This window comes from Marmota marmota, unplaced genomic scaffold (genome assembly GCF_001458135.2).
Source record: "Marmota marmota marmota unplaced genomic scaffold, marMar, whole genome shotgun sequence".
Classification (NCBI taxonomy): domain Eukaryota; kingdom Metazoa; phylum Chordata; class Mammalia; order Rodentia; family Sciuridae; genus Marmota; species Marmota marmota.
Genome location: NW_026000174.1, coordinates 17,496,239 through 17,507,577, shown reverse-complemented (window position 1 = coordinate 17,507,577; position 11,339 = coordinate 17,496,239). Strand labels below are relative to the sequence as shown.

The following is an 11,339-nucleotide window of genomic DNA, read 5'->3' as shown; positions in this document are numbered from 1 at the left end:
AGGATAGCATCTTCAACAAATGGTGCTGGGAAAACTGGAAATCCATATGCAACAAAATGAAACTGAATCCCCTCCTCTCGCCATGCACAAAAGTTAACTCAAAGTGGATCAAGGAGCTAGATATCAAATCAGAGACTCTGCGTCTGATAGAAGAAAAAGTTGGCTCCGATCTACATATTGTAGGGTCGGGCTCCAAATTCCTTAATAGGACACCCATAGCACAAAAGTTGATAACAAAAATCAACAAATGGGACTTACTTAAACTGAAAAGTTTTCTCTCAGCAAGAGAAACAATAAAAGAGGTAAATAGGGAGCCTACATCATGGGAACAAATTTTTACTCCTCACACTTCAGATAGAGCCCTAATATCCAGAGTATACAAAGAACTCAAAAAATTAAACAATAAGAAAACAAATAACCCAATCAACAAATGGGCCAAAGACCTGAACAGACACTTCTCAGAGGAGGACATACAATCAATCAACAAGTACATGAAAAAATGCTCACCATCTCTAGCAGTCAGAGAAATGCAAATCAAAACCACCCTAAGATACCATCTCACTCCAGTAAGATTGGCAGCCATTATGAAGTCAAACAACAACAAGTGCTGGAGAGGATGTGGGGAAAAGGGTACTCTTGTACATTGCTGGTGGGACTGCAAACTGGTGCGGCCAATCTGGAAAGCAGTATGGAGATTCCTGGGAAAGCTGGGAATGGAACCACCATTTGACCCAGCTATTGCCCTTCTTGGACTTTTCCCTGAAGACCTTAAAAGAGCGTACTACAGGGATACTGCTACATCGATGTTCATAGCAGCACAATTCACAATTGCTAGACTGTGGAACCAACCCAGATGCCCGAGACAGGACGAATGGATAAAAAAAATGTGGCATTTATACACCATGGAGTATTATGCAGCACTAAAAAATGACAAAATCATAGAATTTGCAGGGAAATGGATGGCACTAGAGACAGGATTATGCTTAGTGAAGCTAGCCAATCCCTAAAAAACAAATACCAAATGTCTTCTTTGATATAATGAGAGCAACTAAGAACAGAGCAGGGAGGAAGAGCAGGAAGAAAAGATTAACATTAAACAGATGCATGAGGTGGGATGGAAAGGGAGAGAAAAGGGAAATTGCATGGTAATGGAGGGAGACCCTCATTGTTATACAAAATTACATATAAGAGGTTGTGAGGGGAATGGGAAAATAAACAAGGAGAAATATGAATTACAGTGGATGGGGTAGAGAGAGAAGATGGGAGGGGAGGGAGGGGGGATGGTAGAGGATAGGAAAGGTAGCAGAATACAACAGTTACTAATAGGGCATTATGTAAAAATGTGGATGTGTAACCGATGTGATTCTGCAATCTGTATTTGGGGTAAAATTGGGAGTTCATAACCAACTTGAATCTAATGTATGAAATATGATATGTCAAGAGCTTTATAATGTTTTTCAACAACCAATAAAAAAAAAAAAAACTACTCTTAGAATAAATTCTCAGAATAAAATATGTACATTACAATTAACCAAAATCAGCATGCTGTACACTAGATATGTAGAATGTATTCATCTTATGATCAAAATTTTAATCCTAAAACCTGTATTTTCACTACTTTCCCCCACAGCCCCTAGAAAGTATCATTTATACCTTTGATATATCTTTCACTTCTTTGGATTCCATATCTAAGTAATATAATGGAACATATTTTTTTTGGCTTATTCCACTTTGCATAATATCTTCAGTTTCATACTTGAGAACACAATGGTATTTCCTTCTCTTTTTAGCTGAATAATCTTCCATCTTATTCATGTATCATGATTCCTTATATTTTTATCTGTCAATTAAGACTTAGCTTGTTTCTGTACCTTGGCTATTGTGAATAATGCTGCAAAAAATATGGAAGTATAATGTTTTCAGGTATACTTCAGTTCTGCTAGTTATAAATTTAGATATGGAATGGCTGTGTCATGTGACAGTTTTATTTTTAACTTCTGGGCAATCCCTATATTTATTTTGCACCCACTTACAGATATGCAACTATTATAAATTGAAAATGATTATCAATGATTTATATATTATAAAGATTTCGAAACTCGATTGCATAAGAGTAGTTACAAAAATATTATGGGAAAAAATCACATAATTTACTCTTTTGTTCTTTTGCTTTATTAATTTGTTGGTTTTAGTTATACATGCAGTAGAATGCAATTTATCATATCATACATATGTGGAACATAACTTCCCATTTTTGTGGTATATGGTGTGTCTTACTCTGGTCATGTATTTATATGTGAACATAGAAAGTTATGTCCAACTTATTTTACTGCCCCTTCCCTTCCCCCCACTGCCCGCACTCCAATCTGGTAAACTTCCCATCCTATCTCCACACCTCCCAGCCTATTGTGAGTCAGCATCCACATACCAGAGAGAACATTTGGCCAGACACCTGTAATCCCAGCAGCTCAGGAATCTGACGCAGGAGGATTGAGATTTCAAAGCCAGTCTCAGCAAGGGCAAGGCACTAAGCAACTCAGTGAGATCCTGTCTCTAAATAAAATACAAAGTAGGGCTAGGGATGTGACTCAGTGGTCGAGTGTCCCTGGGTTCAATCCAGTGTACTGGAGAGAGGGAGAGAGAGAGAGAGAGAGAGAGAGAGAGAGAGAGAGAGAGAGAGAGAGAGACATGAGAACATTGGACCTTTGGTTTCTTTGGATTGACTTGTCTCCAGTCTCATCCATTTACCAGCAAATGCCATATTTCATTCCTTTTTATGACTGAGTAATACTCAATTGGAAATATATACCACATTTTCTTTATCCATTCATCTGTGGAAGGGCACCTAGGCTGATTCCATAGTTTAGCTATTGTGAATTTAGCAGCTCTAAATGTTGATGTGGACAAGTCACTGTAGTATACTGATTTTAAGTACTTTGGGTATATGCTGAGGAGTGGAATAAGTAGGTCAAATGGTGGTTCCATTCCAAGTTTTCTGAGGAATCACCATTCTGTTTTCCAGAGTGGTTGCACCAATTTGCAGTTCCACCAGCAATGTATGTGTTAACTTTTCTCCCTACATCCATGCCAACATTTATTGTTACTTGTATTCTTCATACTTTGCATTCTGACTGAAGTGAGATGAAATCTCATTGTAGTTTTAATTTGGATTTCTCTAATTGCTTGTGATGTTGAATATTTTTCATGTATTTGTTGATCGATCATATGTGTTCTTCTTTGAGGTGTCTGTTCAGTTCCTTTGCCAATTTATTTATTGTGTTATTTGTTTTGGGGTGTTTAGTTTTTAAATTTTTCTATATATCTTGGAGATTAATGCTCTATCTGAGGTGAAGGTGGTGAAGATTTTCTCCCATTCTGAAGGCTGTCTCTTCACACTCTTGAATATTTCTTTGCTGTGAATGCCGGGTTGCTCACAACTAAAACACTCAGGGGTCACTCCAGGGGAACTGGGCTAACTGGGCTGCACAAAATAACCACACAAGAGAAAGAAATACCTTTTTCTTTGGGGGTACTGTGACAGGTCCTGTGACCTTAAGGGTCTGCAGAGAGAGAGAGAGAGAGAGAGAGAGAGAGAGAGCATGTGTTGACCTCTTTTATTGAGGAAAAGCCATTCAAATGAGGCAAGGGGTCAGGTTTCAGGGGGCTGAGTCTAGCTTCATGATGACTGCTGTCCTCAGGTTGACTGATATCTAGGAAGGCCACACCCAAGGGCACAGTAAGAGAAGGGGACACACAAAAGGTGTTTACATGGAACATTCTATCCTAAACAGGGCAAGGGGTAATATTACAAAGGAACAAGTGAGCATAGCTGGACCCATGGGGATATAGGAAGTCATGCCCATGCACAAAGACACAGTTGCTTGTACCATAGAAGTCCAGGGCTATCCAGATCACAGCGTGACTGCCGGTTGCCTTACCGGTCAGCATGGGAGTCAGACACGGTCGTGTGCTAGTCAGCCTCCCACATATTCCCTCTTTCTTAATAAAATAAAATAAAATAAAAATACCAGGGAAATTTTATCTTTCAGTCACTGGATTCTTGGTGGAGGTCATCATGATCTGCTATTGAAACACAAAAGGAATTAGTAGAAAACATATCATTTTAATAACACAATTAACTTGAAAGATTCAGGTTATTATTATTATTTCACCAAACACTCATCAGAAGATTCTTAATCTTTTCCCAATTTTATTGGGAGACATTGTGTTTGGCAGTTCAGATTCCACTTGTTTAGTGGATTTTGGCTGATTTTTGAGTTCTACAAAATTAGATTACATTAACCAACCCATTTCCTTAGGGATTTCACAAATCTTTAGTGGAAACCAAAGGCAGAGCTTAGAAAAGTGCATGTGTATTTCAGTCTCCTGAGGGTGAAACCTCTATGGTGCCACTTGACACCTGTGAGCATATATTATCCTCTTTAGAAGTGAACAGAGGATTACAGAAGTCCATCCTCCACAAATCCCAGGTGCCCATTCCAATAATATTACTGCATAAAAGTTCTTAATTTCCTGGAATACTGATTACACACACTGTAGTTTCCATGAGGAGAGAAGAAGTTTACCTGAAAAAATAATGACTCAGGTTTCTATATTGCTGATTATGAAATTGAATGTTTTATTTTCTTTCTGAAAGCATATAAAAACCACTAAAGATTCAGGAATCACAAACGTGTGCAGTTAAAATAGCTCTCTTGTAAGATTTTCCGTCTTCCACTCATGTCTGCTCTCTCTCACTCCCACCTCAATAGTTCAACATTTGTTCTCACTGGCGTTCCTGGTCTAGAAGTTTACTCCCTCTGGCTCTCCATCCCCTTCTCCTCCATCTATGCCATGGTGTTCCTGGGAAACTGTACGGTGCTCCATGTGATCAGGACTGAGCCAAGCTTGCACCAGCCCATGTTCTACTTCCTGGCCATGCTGTCCCTCACGGATCTGTGCATGTGGCTGTCTACTGTGCACACGGTGCTGGGAGTCCTCTATGGGTTCATGCAAGAGATCAGCCTGGATTTCTGCATTGCTCAGTCCTATTTCATTCATGGTCTGTCCTTCATGGAGTCCTCTGTCCTCCTGGCTATGGCCTTTGACCGCTACATTGCCATTTCCAACCCTCTACGCTACTCCTCCATCCTAACCAATGACAATATCATGAAAATCGGGGTGGCAATTTTGTGTAGAAGTTTTTTATTCATTTCTCCTGCCATCATCCGCCTGAAGTTCTTAAATTACTGCCGTCCTCACATCCTCTCTCACTCTTTCTGCCTGCACCAAGACTTACTTCGATTGGCCTGTTCAGACATCCGCTTCAACAGCATCTATGCTCTGGTTCTGGTGATCATGAACTTGCTGCTGGATGCTGTGCTCATCATAATCTCCTACATTATGATCTTGCACACTGTCTTAGCCATCGCATCCCGGGAGGAGAGAATGAAGTCCTTACAGACTTGTGTGTCTCACATCTGTGCTGTTTTGGTTTTCTACATCCCAATCATTGGTCTGACCATGGTTCATCGCTTTGGCAAACACCTCTCTCCTCTGGTTCATGTCCTCATGGGCAACATCTATATCCTTTTCCCACCCTTGATGAACCCCATTATCTACAGTATCAGGACCCACCAGATACGAAGGAGAGTGCAGAGGTTGTTCTCCTTGAAAGCCATCTAAATCTTGAGATGCAATATGAATGTATTTAAAAGTCAACCACTGGAATTAAGAAAAGTTGATATTCAGTAAGTATTTAAAAATAGTTTATAAGTTCAATTTATATGATCATTTACATTTTTATGTACTGTCCCCTTTTGTTACTCATCCTTTCTTTGAAATTTAATGTATAATATAGCAGGCCAACTTATATTCCAGAATATGCACATGCAATGGATTGAAAGCATATTTAATTTGTCTTTAATCACTTCAATCTGCAGATTTTATAACGTAAAAAGGGTCAGCAGTGGATGTAATGAGTAAATTGTTATTATGACATACTAATGAAATATGTTTCTAATTTAATCTTTTCAAAAGACTGAGGTATATATTGTTATCTTTTGCAAAATTGATGTTTAAATGTGTAGAGTTTAAAAGATATGCCAACAATTAGGCGGTAGCCTGTGATGGAAATTGTGTCTTTTGCCTAAAATACTTTGTAACAGGTCTCATGACAGTTCTTTCCTTCTTGCTTTCTTCTGTTTTTCTCTTGAATATAATGTTTTTAAATAGTTTTGTGACCATCATAAACATTAATATGACAAACAGATGTACAAACAGTCACCAAATTAAATCTTGGATGGTAATAAGCTGAACATATTTGCACTCTAGTTTGTGTGTGTACATTTGCAAAAAAAAAAAATCATTTCTAAAAGGGAAGGGAACAGAAGTAGAGGAAATAAAAGCAGAAGGAGAGATACTAGGGTCTGAATAGGATAAAATATATTTCATGTTTGTCTAAATATATTAAAATGGATACTATTGTCATGTATAACTAACAAGAACCAATAAAATAAAATTTTAAAAGTCATTTCTACAATTAAAAATATCTAATTAGCATTAGATACTCCTAATTAGTATTTCTACAATGATACATATCTAATTAATATTAGATATTGCCATATCCTTTAAACTCTGTACATTTAAATATCAATTAATGTAAAAGACAACAACATATACCTCAGTCTTTGAAAAGTTTAATTTAGAAACATATTTCATTAGTATGTCATAATAACAATCTACTCATTACATCCACTGCTGACACTTTTTAAGTTATAAAACCTGCAGATTGAAGTGATTAAAGACAAATTAAATGTGTTTTCAATCCATTGCATGTGCATATTCTGGAATATAAGTTGGCTTGCTATATTATACATTAAATTTCAAAGACCGGATGAGTAGAGAAGGGGCATAGTACTTAAACGTGTAAATGATCATGGTTGGTTTAAGGTTGATTTCTTGAGATAGAATTACAAATGTAATACATTATAGTTAGATATATGAATAGTTTCATGAGCTATTAAAAATACCTGAGAGTCCTATAGCTGTAATGCAATTAATAAATAAAGTATTTCCATCTCCCTCAAAAGTACCCTTCTAACTGAGTTTAATTCATCCTCTACTACAACTTCTAATTATTGGCTGCTACTCTTCTCATTTCCATCATATATGCTTGCCTTTCAGAGAAAGTCACGCACATTAAGTAGTAGCTAATATCTTTCATGTTGGGTAATTTCACTTAAAATAATTCTTTATAGACTTATTCCTGTGGTCATATCCACAGTTTTTGTTGTTGTTTTTCAGTCCTAAGATTTCAACCCAAGATGTAATGCATGCTAGGCAAGCACTGTACCACTGAACCATATACCCAGACCTGCATAGTTGTATTTTGAATTCTACTCATTACTGCTTGTTTTGTTTCATATACAAAAATCTGTTTATTCATTCATCAGTTGATCAACATTTTACTGGTTTGGGTTTTGAATAAAGGTAATATAAACATATATACCACATGATTATAAAACATTTCTCAAAATGTAGCTGAGTATCTTGCAGTAAATGGATTTTACATTAGTAGAAAATAATAATGGGACAATTTAAAAAAATAGCACTTTTACCATAAAAATGTTCAGTGATATATCATTTTGTATAAGAGCTATTCCCTCATTATTCTGGTACTTTGTGGTTGGTGGTATTTCTTTTGTGAAGTATTTTAAATTGTATATTGATGTGAATATTTACTTTCAAGTGAGTTACCAACTGAATACATTATTTAATAGATCCATCCTTTGTCAGCCAATATCCTGGTATCAAATTCCTGTGTAGTAGGTTTTGCAGTTTGTATTTAAAGACAGCTATGGGTAGGCTTTGGGGGTTTGTTTGTTTCTTGTTGTAGTCTTGTTTTGCTCCAAGTGACCCTGTATATGTTAATGGTTATCTGAACTGAAAACCTTCCACTTAAATGTAAATTAATGCTTCTGAACAAAAAATTCCTTTGTTGTAGTATAAAATGAGGTATTTGAATAACTTTTCTGCCAATTGGCAGTTGACAATCTGTACTGGACAACCTTTTTTCTCCATAGGTCTCTGGGCCTCCCACGTTCCACTCCATATCACCCTCTTTAAAAGGAAAACTACTGAATTAGAGCAAAGTATATTCCACACTTTTTTAATTATGTCAAAATTAATTCTAGTGTTATGTAAAACTACAAAGAACCAAATTTTAAAAGGGGGAAACTGACCTGTATTTGAGGAGTAAGGGAAAGGATAGGGTTAGCCTCCGGCATGTCATTTGGCCTGTTGTTATTTGACATTTTATTTGGCCTATGTTGAAATAATGTCAGCTTATCTCCAGACTTTGTATGAAAATTTATCTTTTCTGTACTCTCTGCTGAACTTTGATATTTTCTTTGGTGTTCATTTTGTGACCCATCTGTATCCTTGATTTTTACCTTACAATCCCTCAAACATGACCCACTTTCTTTTACTTATCCCACTGAACATTTGTTTTTATGGTCCTTGGCCATGAAGTCCTTTGTCGAATGTAGACATAGTCAAGATGTCTCTCATGACAATGTCACACAATTATTTATCATGATTAGCCTGTTTCCCATAGTACTGAGCTCCCACATCCCAGTGTGCCTCTTGGGGGAGAAGGAAACCAGTGGCACACTCACTTTCTCCTATGGAACATGCATCAATGTCATTTGCACTCCAGTGCTAACCTCCCATGTCCTGAGATGTCACACCAGGACTCTCCTTCAGATACTCAAGTAAGAAATCAAGTGTCACTGTTTCCTGGCTTTCAGTTTACCTCTCAAATCACATTGAATTTGTCCTTTCATACCTTGAAAATTTGAATGAGAACCAGGGAATGTGTAGTTGAAAATGGGATCTTGAAGATCATATCTTCCATTTCTGTCTTTGTCTCTCTCCCACATCTCATGCTCAAGGGATTCAGTTTGTGTGTGTGTGTGTGTGTGTGTGTAGAAAGAATTTTTTTCTGCATGCAAGAATTTTCTCATTATATAATCCACATTCTGGCAGAAACACTTAAAGAGAATAAGACTCTAGGGTAAGATCAAAAATAGTCAAAAAGCAAAATAGCTTTGCATTTCAAAAAATTCCCTATATATGGAAGACAAATACATGTATACACATAATATATATGTGTATGTACTCTTTTCAACTATTTCTATCCTTGTGGTAAAAACTCCTAATTTTGACAACTTCTACTTAAAAATAATGCTAATTTGTTTTCGTCATTAGCTGTTTTTCAGTGTACCATATTTAAACCAAATTCCAACACCAACATGGCTATGAAAATATGAAAATTAACTTTTATTATTTTATTTATTAATAATTCCTAACATTCATAAAATATTTATTATGCTCTAGACATCATTAAAACTGTTTTGTATAAACTTTCTTGATTGAAAGTTTTTACACATAGATAAAATAACTTTCCTAAGATTTTATAAATAAAGCAGTAAACAGATTTTATAAATAAAATCAGTAAACAGATATTTGATTATTAGAAATATGACTCCAAAGAATGTCTTTTCAGTTATAAACCTATACTGTTGCCTAATACCTAAACTGGGTATTTCTCAGTGAATGGCTTAAAGTTCCATGATCCTCCACTTGTTTTACTTTGCCGCTACACACTCTCTGCACTCTTTTGTAATCTCCAGTAACATTTTCACTATCTTGACTTGTACAATGACAGTTCCTTTTCTGGAATATGTTTCCCCAATTAACTCTCAATATTGCTGATGTCTGTACTAAAGTGGGAAATACATGTTTTTATTGACTGCTGATTTTTTAGGATTTGAATTTCTTCTTAGAAAAATAAACTCCTATGCCTTCTTTGGCTGGAGACTGATTTTCTATCATCATTTGCTCTCACAAATCTCCCCATATCCATGACTGTAGGGTCATTTTGCCCCATTTTCTGCAAATTCCATTGTTTTGGAAGACATATATTTTCTTCTGGGAGTGTCTACTTTAAGAATTATAACTAAGGCATCCTATATTCTTTTTATTTCTTTTTTTTTCTATCATACCTCAGGACAAGTTGATTTTCAGGTGTCTTTAACTCCTCTACCATCTTGAGGGACCACTGGAATTTATAAATTTAGAGACCATATCCAGAGCATTCAACCTGTATCAGACACACTTGGTGTTTTACAAGGATGCATGATTCAGTCATTTAATTCTATTATATTTCAAGGCGAGATTTTGGACTGGGAATTAAGATGCTAAAACTTTAGAGAACCTGACCTGCTGCCACAGGCACTTGGTGACAAGAGAAAATTTTGTAACTTTTCTCATGCCACACAGTACCCACCCAAAGCTGTAATATAAGCTGACCCCAGGCTGGGGACCTGTGCTTGTGTACTGTTATTTGTTATCATTAAGTGTGGCTGAAAATCTGACAGAATTTAAATTACTTATCTAAGCTATGAAACGGTAACCAGAGTTTATGATGCACCTATCTATGGAACGAGCCCAGATGCCTGTCAACACACAAATGGATTAAGAAAATATGGTGTGTGTGTGTGTGTGTGTGTGTGTTTATGCACATGTGCAATTGCCTTTTACTCCATAAAGAATAATGAAATTATGGCATTTGCCAGTAAATGGATGGAACTGGAGAACATCATGCAATAAACCAGATTCAGAAAATCAGAGGTTGAATGTTTTCTCTGGTATGCAGAAGCTAAAGCAAAATAAGGAGGAAGGGGGATGGTCAAATATCATAATGATATTGGAAAAATCAGGAGGTCAAGAGCAGGGGAGAAGGGGTGGTGGATAGGGGAGGAAATGCAGAATGAATTTAACAAAATCACACTTTTTGCATGTATAGATATGCCAAAGTAAATTCTACCTTTATGTATGTGTATAAAACAAAGATCAAAAATAACTTGTAAATGAGTGAAAAGAAAACCAGTAGAGGAAGAAGGGAGGAGAAGAGGGAAAGGGGGGCCCTAAGGGACTGAAATAGAATAAATCAAATTGCGTGCATGTATGATTTTGTCAAAATGAGTCAAACTATTATGTATAGCTATAATACTCTATTAAAAGTGTTTTGGGAAACGTTTATAGAGTTTTAATTTTAGTTTCTTTATACATTTGGTTGTGTTCACCCAGTAAATCTAGCTGGGCCTGGTAAACTGTTTGTTAAAATGTTTCCAATTACAATTTCTCAGATAGGTGAAAGGCTCTTTCTGTTATCTGCTTCTTTTGGAAGGAGCTTTGGTGGTTTGTGTGTTACAAGTAATTTCCCCCTTTTTGTCCAAGTTATTAAATATAATGGTAAAATTTGATCATGCTAT

General features: G+C 36.3%; 1 protein-coding gene across 1 annotated transcript; it reads left to right on the top strand.

Moving 5' to 3' along the window:
• The first annotated feature begins 4,740 nt into the window (after positions 1-4,740).
• LOC107157205 (olfactory receptor 51V1-like) lies at positions 4,741-5,685 on the top strand. Its single transcript, XM_015503530.1, has one exon. The coding sequence runs from the start codon at positions 4,741-4,743 to the stop codon at positions 5,683-5,685; it is 945 nt and encodes a 314-aa protein (XP_015359016.1).
• Positions 5,686-11,339: the final 5,654 nt, after the last annotated feature.

Coding starts and splice junctions, on each gene's coding strand:
- LOC107157205 (XM_015503530.1), top strand. CDS start 4,741: ATGTCTGCTCTCTCTCACTCCCACCTCAATAGTTCAACATTTGTTCTC.